General features: G+C 38.9%; 1 protein-coding gene across 1 annotated transcript in view; it reads right to left on the reverse strand.

Moving 5' to 3' along the window:
- Positions 1–20,997, reverse strand: part of arid5b (AT-rich interaction domain 5B) — a 108,812-nt gene that overhangs the window by 60,623 nt on the left and 27,192 nt on the right. Inside the window, exon 4 of the mRNA XM_053875933.1 lies at positions 475–705. Within this exon, the coding sequence (XP_053731908.1) occupies positions 475–705 (231 nt within the window). The remainder of the gene's footprint in view (positions 1–474; positions 706–20,997) is intronic.

Raw genomic sequence — 20,997 nt, forward strand, 5'->3', positions numbered from 1 at the left:
ACAAATAATTAAGCTAAAAACGTTTAGCTTTCCAATTCCAAATTATGTATTTTCCAGTTATAGCACTCATAAGCATCCATTTCAGTATTTTCTTTATAAAATCTTAAATAAAAAATAAATAAAACAATAACAAGCTCATGGTGGATTATTCAAACTACTTTTGAAAACCTTTTTTTGTTTCTATACATCATATCAAACAATAAATTAAAAAAAGAAAGTAAAAAAACATTACTTTTCGGTCGATACTGTGTCAATATTTCTACTTTTTAACGTGAGGCAGTTGCACGCATCAAACAACTGACCTCCAGATCAATAACAGATCTGACTGAGAGCTTGAGGTGAGCCGTGTGGCGCAAATGTGTTAAGGAGCGCGCTGACGCTCAGGCCGCAGGCTCGTGCTGCGTTGTAAGGTGATGTAACTCCCGCTGGCTAATGTGATCACATATCCAAAGCCTCCGCAGCTGCGACACTTACCAAACTGGTCGCAGATGCTCTGGTTCTGCAGCAACGTCGGGTGGTCGAAGGTGTCGCGGCAGTACAGGATCCTGGTGTTCCCGGCCAGTGTTGCAATGCCGCCCAGCGCCAGCACCGTGTGGTCAATGAGCAACGATGACGGCTGTTCTTTCAGACGCACCAACATGGAGCGGTACCGGCAATACTGGGGGTAACTGAGGACCAGCACCTTCCTCCCGTCCTCTTCCTGGCCTGCAGGCGAATAATTGTGAGAAAACATTGTTAGAATCTCATTATTGAGCTCTTTGTATAGAAACTTTTTTGAAGGACAGGTGAGTTATGAAACATTTACTCTCTACTGTTACCATTTCTTTTCTTGACTACATTCCATTTGTCATACTGTACATAACCCTCACGTTATTCTTTCACATCTGTTACCACGGTGACGTGAATAACACCTTTATATAGCAGGTTTTTCAACTGCAATTATTTAAGATATTTGAAGTGATTTGAATGAAACACAACTTTTGTTTTTCCACTGGAGTAGCTGCCTCTGAGGCATTTCTTTGGCTCACGGCTTTTGGTAAGACTTTACAACCCTAACTTGGAGCTATTAAAGGGGCCACTTCAGGGCCAGAAAGCATGACTGTGCTAAGTCTTGTAAAAGTGGAACAACGTTAGTAGATTTACGGTATTTGGCAGGAAGCGGGCTAGTGGAGAAATTGAATAGAAATTAAAGCTCAACTTGACATGATTTGTGTCACTTCATTTCCCTCATTGATGAGTCAAAAAAAAGAAAATTACACTGAATATTGGATCTTTAAGTCATTAATTACAAAACTAAATGTTGTATACAGTAGCACAGCATATGGACGTGAACCAATAATTCAATTTGAAAAGTATAAAAATAAATTTTTGTCATATATTTCCTTTAGGTTTTCAAAAAATTAGAGACGGCCTCAGGAAATAATTATATAAATAGACATCATGCATATATACTGTAGTATCGTATTATGACTCACCCGAAAATACAAAAATACATCTGTATTAAACAGAGATGGTAGTGGATTACATTCACGACTTCACCTTTTATTTTTCTATTACTAGGGTATAAAAAAATAAAAAAGCGGATCAGACATCATGTTGCTCTCAGATTCTACACCCAGAAACTATAACTTAACTGTGCAGTGTCAAAGCATGTCAAAAGCACAAAATGTTTGTGTTTCAATACAGCCGTTCATGTTTGACAGGACACTGAGTGATGGTTTTAGACAACGCTAAATTTGTCTTTGAAACCATACCAGCTACATGTAGATCGCAGATGTCTGTTCTGACAGATATTCGTCTGGTTGAAAGTGAAGTAAAACTAACAGGTTCTCATGGACCACAACCCTAGATACATGTCTGCCACGTCCAATTTGTGCTGCAGAGAGTTGGACTTGAGAACTTGGTTTTAGACTGGATATCGCAGAATCTATAGGACTTGGAATTCAAGCAGGATATAAATCCCAAAATATTTTAGGTTTTGGGATTTGTATAATATTATAATATTTATTCCATAAAAATGACATTCTGGTTTTGATGGATGTTTCAGAATCTCAACACTTGTTAGAAACATTTTATCTCCACTATCAACACCTTGTTTTGTATTCCTTCTATATCTTGTGAACAAATCAGGCTTCCTCTGTAAATGTGATTCAGTTGGAGAAAAACAATCCTGATGGCATCAGCTGTGACATCATGAGTGGAACTAGAACACCCACTGATAACACGAAAATCATTGCCAGGAAATGAGGTTTGAGAGGGGATTTTTTTTTTTCCTCGATGAAACTTATTGTTGAAGCCAGAATTTACTGCGCAAGTGTGTATTGCACTGTGTCACAGTTTATTGAGTGAGTGGTCCAGTTATGACCCTGACACTAGTGTAGTTTATGAGGTCAGGAGCTTTACGGCGTGGACCGAAACAATCGTGCGCAGCAGCTGTTTGATGGCCATGTTTCCCTGTCACCATCAGTTGAGCAGCGAAACTGGAGTCACGGGACACGTGAAGTTGCATCATATTGTCCTGCCAAGACCCATTAAAAGTCGGCGTGATCCTCCCTCGCTGGGAAAGGTCACACTGTAAGAACACTTTTTCTTGTTCTAAATAGCTCTCTGTGTACATTACATGCTCCAACACACATCCATACGCTACATCACCGTTCCATCATTATAGATGCCCCGCGGCTCTCTTGCTAAATTGAATGTAATCAAGTGAAATGCTGCAAAGGTCCGGGCCGGTCTGACGGTGACCGCTCACAATAAAAACCTCTGACATTTGGGAACAAAGCCGCCTCCCTCTCTGAGCCGTAACTGTGCACAACAACCACCACCGTCGTCCGTACGAACCAGACATCCTCACGCGTGTGATAATACTCCGACTGATATTTGAGCAAGCCTTGTGTTTGTGCACCCGGCTTGAATGGTTTTAATAAGTTCTTTTGAAGTGGTCGTCATATCGAGGTTGAATGGATCTAATTAGACTGATTGTCAGGAATGCAGCTGCTGTAAATAAGTTATGAATAGTGTCCTTTCTCTTCCCCCTCCGTGACGTTACCAGCATCCTGCGAGACAAAAAGCCTCTAAAAGGAGAAAATAAATCAGTCTATTAATAAAAGCCTGTTCTGGGTTTTGGAGGAGGGGAAGCTGGCTAGTTAGCTGGCTCAGAAATAATAAAGCTGCAGGAGAAATTCCCATGAACGTCATGTCCGAAGGTCTGATAAAAGCAGACAGTGGGGTGAATAATTCATATTCATGTTTCAAACTGAGTGACTGTGCTTCACCAGCTGTTGAGCTGTGCAGCATTGTAGGAAACAAAAACATCACAACGTGACTGTCAGACATCAGGAATGTCAAATGGTGCATGTCACCTTTCTGCTCTCCACTTGCTGTCAAATTACTGTGTTGTTATTAATGGGGCTGTCAATAGGCACATTTTTTAGTCTCGATTAATCGTACTAAAGACAAGTTAACTTGTTTGGCATCTGTTCTAAATGGTACTTAAAAGAAGATATTTTGCTTTTAGCGTGTTTTCAGAGCCCACAAAAAATGTTCTCCATGTAATGTTGGGTTGTTGGAGTAAACAAATGTTCGCATGAGGTAAGTATTATTGGCCACTCTTGTTTCACATAAAGGTACATTAAAAACAGATGCAAAAAGTGTGATTAATCGCAAGTTAGCTCTTAGTTAAAATTTGAATCTACAGACAGCCCCAGTTATGAAACAGCATAATGCCTCATCTGATGCATGCACCGAACATTTGGGGAAAAAATCATATTGGAAAAGCAAAGGCTGATTTGTTAAAAATATTCAAAAATCTAAATATTTCCTTATTATATATTTCCAAACATATGTTGTAGGTGGTTTATATAATAAATATATTTTTTTAAAATGCCACATTTGATCATCACTAGACCTAAGAGAACAAAGCGGTATATGAAGGGGAAAAGAAAGCACAGATGTGTACCTGCAACACACCACCTCTGACAACAGGACTTAATGCCTGAAAAACAATCTTCACTCAATCAAGCTTGACACAAAAAAATAGGCAGTAAAGTGGAACAGAAGAAGGAAAATAGCAGGTTATTATGTACAGTCAGTGGGTTAAAAATAGAAATGTTTGTTCTCCTTCTGCCTGCACTTCTTTGATCGGTTTTGTTACAGCGGAAGGTATCCAGGTCAATATGAGAAAAGTTAAAACGCAGCTTCTTTTTTGCATGCGCATGATGAATTCTAGAAACAAAAAGCCTCTTGTTTTCTGCAGCTTATCCAACAATATTATAATGAATCTGAATGGCATGAATGAGTTTCAGATCTGAAGATCATGAGAATGGAATGAAAAACTTGAGATTAAAGACGCTGGAATTTTCAGCTGCATCACAAGTTAAAAAAAATCTCCCAGCAAACAATCCAGGAATTCTGAAGCTGCATGTGTGGAAGAGTTCATGGCAAGTGTTGAAGCCATCTGTTGTCAGGGCGACAATTACCTAAAACGGTGCTGAACTAATATGAAGCTGGAATTCCTACAAAGACAATTTGGGTATTTTTAAACAAGAGTCATGGTTTGAAGTGAGTCACAGGAAATAGGACTGTCCAGGAACATTAGTGGGAGAGATTCTTTCCATCCTAGTCTTAAACAAAAGTGCTCTGACAGCAAAAGAAATAATTCAGGGAGAGGAAATTTTGATTTTTTCTCAAGAATCCATCGGTTTATTATAAGTACAGACATCTCAAACATATTAATCACAGTTGAGTTTTGGGTGAAATAATGGCGCAGTTACAGAATAAAAGGAGCAGTAGTTCTTTGCAGTGTGGTAGAAGAATCAGGAACTTGCAGTACTTGAAGTACTTGAGGCAGAGGGATTGTTGTTGTAGTAATAATAACTTACAGTACAAGTTTATAAAGCTTACACATGGTAGTAGTTGACATAGTACTATTTAATAATGTAGCAAAACCGCCAAAAGGCAGTAGCACTAGTATGAAGTTATGTTGTAGGGACTTAAAAAATGCAATTGGTATACACTTAATAGTACAGTAGACATTTGCTGATATTTGAGTGACGGTTTTTGTAGAAGTAATTCATTAAAAAGGAAGGTAGAAATGGTTATTTCTGGGATTAAAGTAACAATAGCAAGGACAGATTAAGTAGTTAAAGTTGCAGATGTTATCACTAAATCACTAGTTTACGGTTTTTTCAATCAAATAATAACCAACTAGTATGATTTGACTCTGTGGCTCAAGAGAGCGGGGAGCTGTCAGGTTGAATTTAACAGTCTGTGGAACAGTGCGGCAGAGTTTTTTTTTTTTAAAGAAAGGAAGATAGTGATGACATGATCAGGGCTCCAATAAGACAGAAATGAACGGAAAAGAATCATAAAAATAGTTTCATTTGTGGGAACGAAAAAGCAAACCTTAAGAGAAGCCAGTCAACGATTTCAAACAGGAACATGATGAAATTCATATTCGCCACATCTGTTTCTGCTTCCTGTCAGTTATCTGGATTTAATTTCCAACCATGAACACACGTTTTTTTCAGTCTCGCATGTTTTATTTCACTTCAAATAACCATCGAAGTGAAGATTTAAAACCAGTGAAACTGATACAACTGTTCGCACGTCGCAAGACGACAGTTACAATCAGGCAACATTAGACTATTTCCTCTTTATAGCGTTATAGTTGAACTAGAATGCTGGATCAAGCTGACTCACAAAAACTAATAAAAAAGTAATTGTGTCTGATTTGATCAACGAAATTGCCTTCTTCCTCTTTAGAGCAGCGAGAAGTGTTTTTGGGTGCAGTGGTCTGTGATCCTGCTAAATCGTTGTACCCATCCATCACTTTCAACAGAACAAATATGATTCCACCAAAATGTCGAGTAATGATGTCCAAATGTGAAATACTGCACCACATATCACATGACTCAGTGAGCTGCGCGGCTGTGCTCCACATCATTATCGGTCATGAAACAATGACTACAGAGTAACACCAGTCTTCATATAATCTCTCACGGAGTATAAACATGCTGGGATTCATTTGACTTGTAATCGATACAAAACTATGTAAAAGCGACTGCAGTTTGTTTCCTCAAATGGTGAGGGGGAATTCCAGCCACTGAGCTCCTTGTAAGGCAACACAGTGTTCGAGATACAAAGAAGGAAATACGTCATTCTATTTTTAAACAGGTCAATTAAATGTTGCTTCCTGAAAGCAAAAATCATGAATAGGAAATAAATAAATAAAAGGAAGTTTAGTTTTGTTCTCCAGTTTAATTAAATAGTTGTACTGTTACTGTTGTGAGGGGCCGTCATGCCAAAAGAAAGACGGCGATGACGTCTTTCTATTGGCATGATGGGGAAAATCAAAAATATACACTTCAGTAACAAGAACAAAATGGACCTGAAAACATTATATGTAAGTAATGGGATTGAGATGCGTAAATGAGTCATGAAACCTGTAAAAAAAAAACTTTTAGATGCATCTTATTTCATTTAAGTCATAACAGAACTAAAATATGGACCAAACATCTAAGAAAGAATTTTCTAAATACTTCATTTCAACTTTCTATCAATGTATTTTAAGGAACAAGAAATACAAAGTGGCAAAAGAAGGGAAGAAAGAATGTGGTTATGGCTCAAAACCAAAATATTATGAGAAAAATTATTACATAACAGTGTTATAGAATACAGACAAGCAGCAGCCCCTGTGGCTAGGTCTGCAAAACATTAAAGAAACAGCATTATTCGTAAAAAAAAAATAAATAAATGAAATGCTAAATTAGCAGGAGATAAAAGTACCAGTAACACTTGAAGAAGTACTGAGGAAGAGGAAGTATGTGTGGAAGTATTTAAAGTGGAAGTTCTAGAGCAGTAAGAGGGCAGTGATAGTATACAGTAGTAAGAGAGAACTACATTAGTAGAGTAGTTGAAGCATGAGTGGTAAAAAATAAAAATAGCTGTAGCAGATTAAGTAGAAGTATCATACCAGCGGACCTAATTTCACGAGCTCAGTTGCAGCTATAGCGGTGGTTGTGGTAGAAGTTGTAGTTGTAAGAGTAACTATGAAGGAGCAATGTGAATTTTTGCTCTCTCTGGAGGTAGATATATTCATAGTAGTGAGTGCAGAGAGCATTGTGGCAACACAATAGTTTTTATAATTTGGAACAACAATAGAGAACTTCTGGGCAGAACTAAACTGGTTAATGTAATAACTAGTGGGAAACATAATTCCCTCTGTAATGACAGTGCAGGATGACTGGAGACATTTTGGTTCATAAGAGCACAAGAGTCGTTTTCTCTTTCTCTGAGCCCTGTGACAGACCAGCGACCTTGGCACTGGCCACCTCTTGCCAGACACATTTGTAATATGAGTTAAGTTGACAGGGATTTAAGGCAGATTTGGCCTTTGTTCAACATGAAACTAGACTTGGAAAATATTTACACACCAGCTTTGAACCGATCTCCTGGGCGAGTGAACTCATCTCTGTGTCACAGTAGGCGAAGTCTGAAAAGCATTTCTCTCATGCTCTCTGTCACCCACTGGAGTTCTTCACTCACTCGGCCCAAATTTGCCGTTGTCAACATTTCCACATTATCTACACTGCCAAGGAATTTACTGGATCCCCCTGCTGCTTTTGTGAGTTTGCTGAGAAATGATGAAGCATGTAACCTGGAGCCAAAAGCACTTTAGCAATTGATGTTTTAATATAATTTTAAAAAGATTTAACAGCAGAACCAGAGCAAAACAGAGTTGGAATATTCTAGTGAGTCCTCAATAGGGCAATAGAGGACATTATGGCAGAATTTAATTTTGGATTTATTATTGCTTTGGTGCTTCTCACATTAAATTATGTTTTTAATACTGTGGCTGCTTTAAAATAATATCATCACAGCTTTTTTTCTTCTGTTTTTTTAGCTATGACATGCATATACTCGACCAGAGGTGGGCAATTAAATTTCCTAAAGGGCCACATTACAAATTGCAACTGTTGCGCGAGGGGCCATCATCAAAAGAAAGACTACAAAACATGATGGCAAAATATCCAAAATATATACTTAAGTAAAAAGGACAAAATTAACCTAAAAAGATTAATGTGTAAATATACCATGAAACATATTGAAATATTTCACTTTATACGCATTTAATTTGAATATAGATGAACACAACTATGGACCACACGTTCAAGATAAAAAGGCAATTTATTCCAAAATATATTTTCAGTACTCCTTTAGTGTATTTTGAGGAACAAGAAAAACACACAAAAATGGCCAATGAAAAGAATCTATATTCATGTTTATATATTTACAGCTGAAGTGGTGGCGGTGTTGACTAAAAGAGAAAAAAAAAAAAAGAAACGAAAAATTACAACAGATCAGTTATAGTTTTAGTCTGACGTCAAAAGGGATATGAAAATACAGACATGGAGCCGCATATGGCAACCGAGCCGCACTTCGCCCAGGTCTGACTAGACATACACTATGTCTGACATATGACATACTAGTGTATACTTGGGCTGCAACTAACAGCTATTTTGACAGTCGATTGGTCACTGACAACCCAAATGACTCGTTTGGTTGACTAGTCGGCAAACGGGTCGACAAACACGTTTCACTTCATTAAAAATCACGTTGACTATTGTAAACACTTGTATCATGCTAAATGCTGTTTTGAACCTTCAGGTTCAAATGCTCAAAACGTGGTTGGCTCCCATACTTTTGACAAGATGGTCCCGGAGCCGCCGCTATGTCTCCTCTGACCGTGCATTGTTTTAAACCGCCGCAAATTGATACTTAATAGAGCATAGATTGCGGCCTTTAAGGCAGTCAGTGAATACCGAAATAGCCTTAGTCACCATGAATACTATTTCATACTATTAACTATCTCATTATTTTATTCAAGATCTTAAGAGTAAAATGTTTCTTTATAAACATATAGCGCTGGATTATATAATCTGCAACAATACGCATAGAATTGCCTGAACAATTTGTACAAGGTCTGCCTCATGCAGTAAAACTCAATTCCCAAACACAATATTGAATATTGGTCTTGATATTGTGGAGCTTGATTGTTTAGTATTCTCACTCCATCCTCCCGCTGCTTCGCTCCCATCACCGTATTGATCAGAGCGGTTGCCCCGTTTCCATTTAGCCTCTTCTCATCATATATAACACATCTGCGATTCCTCCCTGACACTTGCTCAATGAGACAGGAGCACAGCGCTAAGAAGGGGCAACATTCATTCAACGGTTTTATGTTATTGACACCGGACTAAATAAAAAGCCGCAACATCAGTCAGTGTTCAGCTTGGTAATGATTCTGAGGATGCTAAACAAAGCTTTACTTTTCTTTTAATCGTTGGCAGCAATCGTGTTTCCTCTGCAGAGAAAATGACATGAAATAAATTCATTAAACCCGCATGATTTACAGCGCCTACAATCTGTGGATGACTTTCCTCGGATACAGCCAAATGTAGCAGAGCAGCTCCGTGATTGCAGGCTGCTCAGCGCAGTAAACAAAATGGCATTAATCACACGCAGGAAGTCACATCAATAAATAACTGTTTAGGACAACAACAAAGCCAAAGCGGTGCAGTGTGTGTCGCTTACACTCAGCTCACTTTGTTCAAAGGGAGGAAAAAAATGCAATCACTTTTCAAAATGGTTCAATGGAGCATCTAGGAATAAAAGGCAGTGTTTTGCCAGTGACTCAGTGGCTGTCCACCATTAGCATGATGTTAGTGTGCTCTCATGCAGACAGACACACAAAAAGCCCTTCATCTGAAAGCAATACTCATTAAACACTTGAAATAGTGAAGAAGCAGGAAAACCTAATATGGTACAAGATAGAAAAAGAGTGTTCAGTATGATGGTGGCCAATGCAGTGCAGATGCCAGCTTATTGACAATGAGTAACATATGTAACATTCACATTATGATCATTATATTTATACATTTTCAGAAGCATGTTGCTCCATGTCCCAGTGGCTGACCAAAAAAATGATGCCAAGACGGCATGTTAAAAACACATGAGGATCACTTCCTACCTAGTTTTGAAAATGGGGTCAAGCATCCAGACTGACTCGTGAAAAAAAATGTGGTAATGTTCTGAACCTGTATCATGAACTTGTCAAATATTTAAATAACATTAAAGCGCTCAAAATGCGCTGTTTTCGCCCACGTGGCTGAAGTTCGACACCACAGCCGGTCTCAACTGCTGCTTCTTGTCTCCAGTTCCCCATGACACAGGCTTTGTCGGCAGAGCTGAGGACACATGACTGAAAACAGCGCATTTAGAACGCTTCACCTGTGATTTCATAGGTTTGATGTGACCAGGCTCAATATTTTGGCAGCATGACAATCTCTAGCCTGTAAAAAATCCATATATTAGCCACTTCGTCGTATGTAAAAAAGTAGCCGCTTACAGTCCGGAAATGACAGTAGTTTGATGCACACTGACCGGCATATCTCCCGGATGTGCTTTACCCACACAAGAGCAATTCAAACACGGATGTGGGATGGCAGACACAATAGCAAAACCTGGAGCGTGTGAACCACATGAAGGACACAAAGAAGTATCTGATCCAAGAAAAGGTGAAGAATGGATGGAGTAATGTGAAGGACAGCAGACTGCTTCAAGTACAAGGTGGCGCCTCAGAGAGTGAAGAAATGTGACGAATCACTAACGCAAAATTGTCTATGTGCATTGAATTCCATTCCAGCAAACCGGCTTTCTGTGGCTGAAGTCAGAGTGCACTTATATTTTACATTTCCTTCCTCTTAGGGACCCACTTACCTTTCCTACTCCACAATCATCATTGTTCATTTTCCTCCACTAATAGTTCATAGTAAAAAAACAACACATTCTGCAAGAGGTCCATGCTACTTACAGGGATATTAAAAGATACATCAGATTTTATAGTGATACATGCATAAATACATAATGTTAATTCAAAATATTTATTTACTAACACCAGCATGCCATTGAATGGCTGGGAACAGAGAGAAATTTAGCATTTTAACCCCAACATGATGCACAGAAGAACCAAATGTTTCAACTCTACGTGACACAACACCTAAGCACGAAGGTACAGTGCAAGGCTATGATCAAGATTCCCCTTATACACGTGCAAATGTTGCCAAGTGGAGGATATTAACGACTCTCTTCGGAGCGTTTGATTCTCTTCCAACGTGATCCTCTGATCTTTTATTTGTGAGATATACATATGCAAATAATTACTGACAAACATTTACAACCAAGGAACAACTGCAAGATAAAGTAAACAACCATCCAATGCATACAACTAATGAACTCTGCATCAGAAAGCTACAAGGCAAGTCGAGTATAGAGGAAGCTCGGCAACGTTATGAATAAACAGAAAGCTCCTTGTTGTTTCCCTGTACCTGTGGCAGGCTCTGTTTTTATTGAGTCTTAGTGATAGAGAAACAACATTCTACCAAATATATCCTTTGGTTCCTTTCTTTTTATTAAATCATACATCATGAATTGTCTTAGCGCCTAGACAGCATCACAAAACTGAGAGCTAGATTTTCTCTAGCACCACAGGTTTGGCATTGAGGTATAACCAAAGTAGACAGCATTGTCGTGTAGCAGGCTCAGGGTATTAACATCAGGGGCGCCATGTTTTCCACGGCTGTATTTCATTTGATTGGGTTGCCAGATGTTTGCAAGACAAGAAACAGTGCAACACACACACTGCAATGAAGTGTGAGCCTCATTACGGTCAGAAGAATTATTAACTTTGAAATTGTTTATTCTGAGAGGAGGAAGAGAAAACTGAGTAACCCATTCACAAAAGAGTTTAGCACGAAACGCTCAAGAACCTCAGAGGTCAACATCAGTTAATGAAGTGTTTTCTTTCTAGTCCATTAACTGACAAACAAGTTCACCAGGACGTGACATGTAGCCCTGATCAGAATGACGGTTTAGTCAAAGCAGAATGACTCATACAAGAAAGTGTTTGTTTTTTAGTTTGATATTCTTCTACCCTGATTTTGCTTTGGTATGGCAGAGATTCACTCTGGTGAGTTGTTGATCAACGATGTGCGCCGGAGAGGAGCAGCGTGTCAGCATAGATCTATAGAATGTTACAGAGGTGATCTCATCACTTTGGCAGGTTGTCAACATGCTCACAATCTAATACGGTAAGATTGTCCAGCCCTAAATTTACATGTAGTATTTCTACACAACCTGGGGTAGCTTGTAACAATTAATGTGTGTTACATACAAAACATATATTTGTGAAGATAATTTTATCCATTTTAAGTTACCATCACAATTCACCTAACAATTGTGTTCAAAAATTCAGAGAAAATACAAATATGTACAAATATAAGTGTAAAAAAAGTGTGACAGTCATGGTAGTATAGCACTGAAAACTATTTAATCATTTGTGAAATCATTCAAATAACAAAACCATGAGGTCACTATTAACCATAATTACCCACAAAGGGCTTGGCAGTGTTTTGTTTACCCAGAAACCAAAACCTTAATGAAACGTTTGGAACTTGAAAAGGGAGGGGAGCAGGAAAGCTGACTCAGCATTGTTTCATCACTGGAGACAATGACACTGACAATGTGATGTGTTTAAAGCAGGGCTGAACGCCAACTCAATATCGGGTTATGCGGAAAAGTACATGGACTACCGTAAAGGAAATGAAATGAAGACATTTTTTAAATTCTTTAGAAGAAGAAGATGAATTCTTTTTCAACAATATCATAAGAAATAAGAGGAGCAGAAACTGAAAGTGTAGAATAAGAAGAATGTATTACTGTAGCTGCCACAGAGGGGATTTTTTTTATTCTACTTTAAAAAAATTTAATGTGAAACATTGCTCTAGATCGCTGTGACCTCTAGAATGGAAACCAACAACTTCTCTAATACCACCTGGACCCAAAATTACCTCAAACAGGACACACTTGACTGTAATGTGCACCACAAGGCTGTGTTCATGAAATAAGGAATGCAACTGTGTGTGTGTAATAGAGAGCTTCCCGAGCATGCCAGCTCCTGTTTTTAATTATAGTAAACCACTAAAGTGCCTCATTCATTTCAGAGGGGTGGGGCAGCCTGTGACAAAGACGATGGAAAAAAAAAGTCTAAATGTTTATATAATTTTCACCTCAATTTATTCAAGCAGGAAGATGGAGAGCAAGCTGCTATGTACACACAAACACGCACGCTCATGAACCTGGAAAATAATGTCAAACTCCCTCTTAATCTAATTCCAGATGTTCCTGCGGTTGAAAGGGAGGAATAAAAATGGGTCCACCGCATTCTGAAAAACACTCATATTAAATGTTTGGAGTTTTTTAAGGGAAAAGAGAGAGGAGGAGGAGGAGGAGCAGAGAGAAAAGAGACAACACAAGCACTTTCCTGCGGTTGATTTATGTGATTCTATTACATTAAACATTCTTCCCCCTGAGCAGGCACGGCTCCCTAGCAACCGTAGCTCGCAGCCCTAATGTGTCTGGCGCAGGGCCACGCAAAGCTGCTGGCCTTATTGATTGCCAGATTGAAAAGTTTGTGTTTAATAGATCCTGTAATACATAAGCCAGTTATTCAGAGAAAAGCCTTGTTAAAAACGACTTCTGACTATTAAAAAAAAACAAAAAAAAAAACAATGTGTGGGAGTCGAACTGAGCGGATGATTAAATTCGACCCAACTGTTTTTCAACTGCTTTTACTGTGTTTTGTTCACATTGTTTCTGAATGACAGGGTACAGAAATAGATGTTATATACTGTAGATAATACAAATACATAATAGACATCTATAATATATGAATAACAAATGAAACGCAAAAAAATGTGCTCTCAAGGACGGACAGGAAGAAAATATTTCAGTATTAAAAACTTCATTTGGGCAGTTATGATCAAATAGACCACCACATTTTGTTCATCCAAAATGACACTGATGAAATCTAGTTTGGTGAAGATTCTCATCCACAGACGAGGCTGCAATCAGACTGTGCTTCTGGACGCTGCCATTCACTTCTGTCTCCATTGTGAAGTTCAGTCATTATATAAGAATGTGTGTATCCGTCACTCGCTGTAACGTCGGATCTGTGCGGAGGAGGGACGCTTTAAATAAACAGCCTGTAGAGTGAAGCCAACTGGAAGCATTTTCAATAATTACATCCAGAACAATAGTTGTTCTTTATCTTGCTGGAGGACTCAACAACGTGACAGAAAAAATAGGTGACATTAGCGGAGGATGATACCAAGTAGAGCGCCGCGCGCTCCCCTGGGGCACTGTTACAGTCCCTAGCTTAGTGAGAGACTTAACAGATAGAAACATGTCATTAAAAACCAGCGCCATCTGTTCTGATTTCATGTGTTATGGATACAAAGCGCATTTATATGGATGTGACCACAAAAGCGCGTCAGATTTATTTTCCCGACTTTGTTGCACAATTAGCTGCGGCGAGGCACCCAGATAGAGGCGCAAAAGAAAGGGGAAACATACCAATGATCTTTGTTTGAAGTTCACCCACTCGCACAAACGGGTCTCTGGACAAACACACACACACACAAACACACAGCTAAGTAAGCGGGTAATTTCACACCAGCCAACTGCTTTAAACTCACTCGCTCAACATTACAGCTCTGATGTGGTGAACCTTTGTTTACCAGGGGAACAATAGTCAGGAAGATCCAGCACATTTTAAGTGTTACACTGAAGCCATCAGGAACAAGTAACAAGGTTACGCTCCCTATCCAAAGCAGAATTCTACACTCATCACAGCTATTCTACAGGGAAACACTCAAACATCCACTACTTGTCTTGCTTTATTACAATAAAATCCAATATAAAATCCAATACAACAATTAGATCATATTAATAGAAGGAATTGTTTTGTTCACGAATTTGATAAAGAACATCCATGTGCCTTCTTATAAAATACACCATCACATTTCACATTTTTTCCATGATAAAATGAAGTGATTTTTTAATTTATTTTTCATAAACATCTGACAGATAAATGTATTTGTCCTAATAGAAACACAGCGATATATTGACTGAGTGATTGCTACCTTGGGAAAATTCCCTTTAAACACGTCCAATAAAACAGCAGCTTTCCTTGAGTCGTGGTTAAGAGGAAAATCAAGGGGAAAAACATGACTGGCTGAAAGCCTCTGGTTCTGCCAAGCACTCCGCAGGCCAGAACATAACAAGGAAATGGACTGACAGGTTGAGAAACAGGACAGAGAGGCATCAATGATCTATTGTTTGGGGCCAAGGTGCTGCTTCCAAATCCTCTGGCAGGGCGTTCATCAAAGAACAAGAAAGAAATATATTACGCCATCTGCACTGAAAAATTTGTAACAAATACAAATGACGCCATGTGCTTTCCTTCTGGCTTAATAAAAGCATTAAAAGCACTTATGTATTCAGGCAGGTATGTGTGAGCAAAGCGGACACGCACACACTCACATTCAGCGCCAACTGAACGTCTGGAATCCATCAAACCCAACATTGTAACTAGATACAACTCCTAACAAAAACATGCAGAATGCTACAGTAGGAATGCTAATGATTTCATAGCTATATTGTTGACATTTCAGGAGAGAAATATTGAGAAAGGACAGAAGGAATTTCAGTTGGAAAAATGATATAAGGAAAACAATAAAGCCATTTTCCATCACTAATCTGAAGGTAGGTTGCGGAGGCAGCAGCTGAAGTACAGAAACCCAGACTTTTCACTCTACAGATCACGGGCGGTATGGTAAAAGTAAAGAATGAATACCGGGAAAGAAGGAAGGAACAAGAAAAAACAGGATTCAAGAGTAGGAATGAAGGGAGGATGGAAGGAAAGTGTTTACTACCATGACTTAGATGACGCTCAAGACTAGACAGTGTCTTCAAGAGTAGATGAAAAGAGAATATTCGGAACACGCCTGCACTTGTGAAACTCATCAGACATACTGTTCGTCTCATGTATGAATCACTTTTTCTTGACTATGTTTGCATTACTTCATCCTCATAGATGGACAGATACAAAGAGCTTGTGTGAAAGCTGATAAGGGATCAGCAGGGGAAGCTACTTTTCATCAGCTCTCACTGACAGGGTTTTTAACCAGCACTGTGACGCCAGGTTAAAATCAAATGGATATTCAAGTTGAGAGACAATTTGTTCGCACACCCTCACATGCGATAGACGTCAAGTTATTATTATCATTGCAAACATTTCTGTCTGATTAAATCATGTAACCACAGGCCCTGGTACAAGCGAGGATATATTCCAGTCTGGACAGAGACAGCCAAGGAGTTCTGCATCTGAAATTACACTTGAAAAAGAAGAAAAACAAGTGGAAGTCAGAATTAGCCTGGAGGCTGAGAGCAGGACTGACTGAGAGTGAAATAGACTGCATCAGGACTTAAATAAAGTCGTTTTTATGAAAGGCTATCAGCTAATGCCACTAAGCCTTGAAACACTTGCCAAACGTATCCACTGAATTTTTGGCAGCACATTGCAATTTGAAAAACTAACTGTAGTTTTTCACAACTAAATAACTAGATGTACTAATGGTGTTTATGAGGCTTTTTGATATGTATGAAGAGATTAAAAAAAACAAATAAATAAATGAAACAATGTTTTTCTTTTTTTGTAACTACTACTATTATAATTATGACACAAAAATCCAGCCTGAGCCGCTTCCTTCACAAGGATTTCACTCACACATCCTCAATTATACGCATCAGAGAAGAACAGTTTCACATGCATTCATAAAGCAGATGGGCCAAAGCGCTCATAAGATATGCAGGGTTATTAATTGTACAATCTGTGATGCCTACTGTGTGCTCGAGAGTTATCGCTACATCTAACTGCCTGTTTTGAGGGCGGACTGTGAAACTGTCATGTAGATTTACACATGTACAAAGAACAACAACGCTGTACTGACGTGTTAATATCGCTGAAATACTGAGAGAGAGCTTTGTTTGGATAAAGACATTTTTAGAATTCTTCTCATGAGAAGTTGCTGGTTGGGTTACATATGTGAGTGAGTCAATGGAAAACAATCATTTGTTGGAGAGTGATTACGCAAAACATTTTTCTTCTGAAATCCGATGAAAGCCAGACGAACAGTGGACAGCACTGAATGAAATAATGATGAGTGCGGTTGATGAATTCCACATTGTGTTTTCATGGTGCTTTCTATAGCCTCACTCTTTAACCCTAGCTTGGCTGGTAATGTTGGGTTAAATAGTTGCACAGACCTTACATGAAATAAACACAAATTAATGCAGAATAAAGGTGCAAGGATCCTTTAAAGACACAGGCAATGTATAAACCTTGAATTTCCATATTTTCAGTGTAATATTATGTGCACAGTACTTGATGTCCTCACATGCTTTTAGTGGATAGTTTCAGTTGAGTCATTTAGTCAACTATTCAGGCAGCAAAAGTCAAAGACACTGGTCAGCGAAATCACTTTAAACACCCATCTTTTTCGCTTTAAGCATGAGAGGTACTAGGGTTTTACTGTTGTTCTTATATGCAGTACATATAGTGATCTTTATCCTGTTATAGAGACACAAACCAATATAAATTATATATAATTTGTATAAAACTCTATTAGATTTATACATTCAGTAATACACAAAAGAAAAAAATCATATATATGTATATATTTTTATTTATTTATTTATTTTTTAATCCTGAAAATGTGTGGATTTATTCTTCTATTCCACCCTTAGCACAGAAAACATTTTATATTTCCTCATGAGGTTATACAAGAGCTGGTCTTTAGAAAACAGAAACACATTTGTGCCAAACATTAACACCAAAGTGTATAGTTATTCAAAGAAAAAGGCTTGGATTCTGTCTGTTTTTATGTAGCTCCCATTACAATATTACTGAATGCGCAAATCTAATAGATTTTTTACACTCCAGCACACAATTTACAGCTTACAGATTTAGAATTCTCTGGCTTCCGGCCAGGCCGCAGTCAGAATGGAATTAATGATATGAGCACATGAGTGAGGAAAAACAGCTTGTGATTCTCTCTCCTAAAGGTCTGAGCATAATGAAGAAGATAACATAGCACCATCAACCCCCTCAACACGTACACCAACATTAACACCACGGAGGAAAAAAAAAAAGAAAACACAAAGAGCAGCAGCAAGGCATTCAATCAATACATTCACTCACCTAAAAAGGAATGTTGCAGAATATGTTTCAGAGGAGAAAAAAAGACGGTGGAGGAAATATGTTTCGGGCCGTAAAAGAAAACAAAAGCGATGCAATCTGCCACATTTCTTTTTTTCCGACGCAAGAGAAGAGTCTTTTAAACAAAACAGCGTTGTTCTCTCTGTGCCGGAGTCACAATACACCATTACTCTTGTAACACAACAGCATGTCTTTATCTTTCCCGAGAAACTCCTTCCCACGTTGAAACAAAACATGTGCCATAGAGACACAGACTCCCAAATATTGTTCTCTATCATCATCAAGACAAATCAAGCGAGAGAGCAGAGCATCTGTCCGTTTGCTTATCAGCGCTTTTACCCACATAAACATTCTGCTCTGAACCGCTGGAGAAACGGGCAGAATCTTCACTGCACATCAAATTGGAATGATTCAGGTGAAACGTTGTTGGGATATCGAATCACAGCTGACGGATCAGACGTAGCATCGCGGAGGAAAACAGTGGTTCAGCCATCAGAGGGAGACAATAAAAGATATCATTCCACTCTTCTGCAGCGACAAACACTGACTACTTATATAGAGATTTGAATCCATAATTAAACCAAACCACATCATCGGTTCTCTTGTTGTCGCAGTTACTTCACCACCTATTTGTGTGTTTTTATTTATACCTACTCAATCTGTTTCTCAGAGCAGCCGTTGGTGAACAGATGGTGACATTGCAGTTGGCTCAAATTCCAAGAACACGTTTTCGATATGCAGCATGTATCAAATGTAAATGAAATTTATAGTGACACCAAGAAATAAGATGATATCCACATCATTAAAAAACACCAAGAGGCTGAGTGAAGTTGATAACTTGACTCTATTGGTGCCTTGACTGTCTCAGAGTTCCCAAAAATGTTGTAGCTCGCCTATGGGTGTCCTCAGAATTCTGAGAGATTTTCGAGAATGACAATGTTTGATATGGCAATGTTGTTTCAACAGATTTTAGTGTTCCTTTAAATCACAGGACAGTCACTGGACTCTGAAGGAATTTTCCAGATTTATTCGAGACATTTGAAATCTCCAAAGCCTGAACACTAATTGTGGAGGTCATGACACGACATGCTTTGTTGTTGAGAATTTCCACCATTGTTATGTCTTCTTCATGTCTCATTAGAGCTGCGCATCAGGTAGTAACAGTAACACAGCCCCCCACGGTTTATGGTGGTACTGCTCTGTTTGGTGCATATCAGTCAGCTTCGTGGAAACGTGCAGAAATATGTAAAAATAAAAAATGAATGCTGAGCAACAGACAGTAACCGTAAGTAACGTTGAGCATAAATGGCCCTTAAGCAGAGCCATTAAACCCATGGCTTAACCCCCATTCTAAATAAATGATTGAATCAACGCGCCTCCTACTCTGAGATTTGACATCCCAGTCTAGGCGGCAAAATCAAAATGTAGTGAAATATGACTGCAATGTCAGTGCTCCCACCTTAAGCCACACCGTTAAGGATGTGTCATGTGCACTGTTGGTGTTCCCCATCATCACAATCCGACACATTGGTGGCCCCGCCCCCTCATCGGACACACCCCCTAAGCTGGGAAAAATCCTGGGAAGAACCCTGTAACATTATGGACAGTCCAGGGGAGGACTGTCAATGGTGTCTCGAAACGCAGAGGGGGGGCATTTCAGTGAACCTCAGTGTCACCTTGGGACGAATACTACACTGGACAATCGTCAATACGCTGCGCCTTAGGAGTGAGCCTTGTAAAATGGGGGCACCCTTGTTCCCTGTTTAAAATAAATTATGAATTAATATTAAATTCTTTCTGGTTATAAAATGAAAGGAGTATGTCTTTAAGTGTTGAAGTCATGAGGCCATAAAACATTTGGCCAAGAGCCCTGTTCCTCAAAACATGGACAGGGTCGGGGACTCTTGCACAACCCTCTGAGTTCCAATAAAAAGTAAGATTAAAAACACGTGGCAATTTCAGGGACTTCTACTCAAACAATAAAAGAGTATTATCCTATTAGCCTTTCAAGAAATACAGTATAGCAATAGGGCACTGGCAGCTCAGATGGTTGAGAGGGAGGATTATTTACAGTAAGGTCGGCCGTTTGTGCACTCTAAAGTGTCCTTCAACAAACCACGCCTGCCAAAATTACTTTGGCTGTTCAAGGACAAAGGCACTTGCCGTTTTAATGTTATGCACTTTCCCCCCAAAACATACATTATGCACAGCGGTGAAGGCCGGTTATTACGGATGAGGGAAGCAACTCTGGAAATGTCATTCTTTTTTGTTCATCCCAGTCTCATTTGCATTCATCCTGATCTCAGCTCATCTCTGACATCTACGTTTTGAGAAATATTGATGCAATCATGCCATTTGAAAGAGAGTGATGAACATTTGTGTCCTTGAATATAAATGTGCTTAACAGTCTCTAAGTGGATTTTTTTCTTCTCTCTGATACAAAATATGACCTGCAATCGTCAGTTTGGAGTGACTCACCACATTAATCTGCAGTGTAGAACAGGAAACATTTTACTATACTGCGCGCAAGTGCGTTTCACTTTTCAAACATTGAAATCCATTTTCTCCTGACAAAAGCATGACTGGCTTCCATATTAGGAAGATTTCATACAGTCTTTGCTGCCGAGTAAAAAGCGTTTATCAAGCTGTCACATCAGACGCTGGATTGCTTCTGAACTGATAGAGAAAAGGGAAGGCGTGATATGAATGTAATCAATTATCAGTGGGTGATGAAGACATGGGTGAATGTCAAAGCTACAGACACTGACCTGGTTGTTCAAGAGCAAGCAGCAAAGTTTCTTGCTATATTTCACTAAAGG

The sequence above is a fragment of the Synchiropus splendidus genome, chromosome 9 (assembly GCF_027744825.2).
Source record: "Synchiropus splendidus isolate RoL2022-P1 chromosome 9, RoL_Sspl_1.0, whole genome shotgun sequence".
Lineage (NCBI taxonomy): Eukaryota > Metazoa > Chordata > Actinopteri > Syngnathiformes > Callionymidae > Synchiropus > Synchiropus splendidus.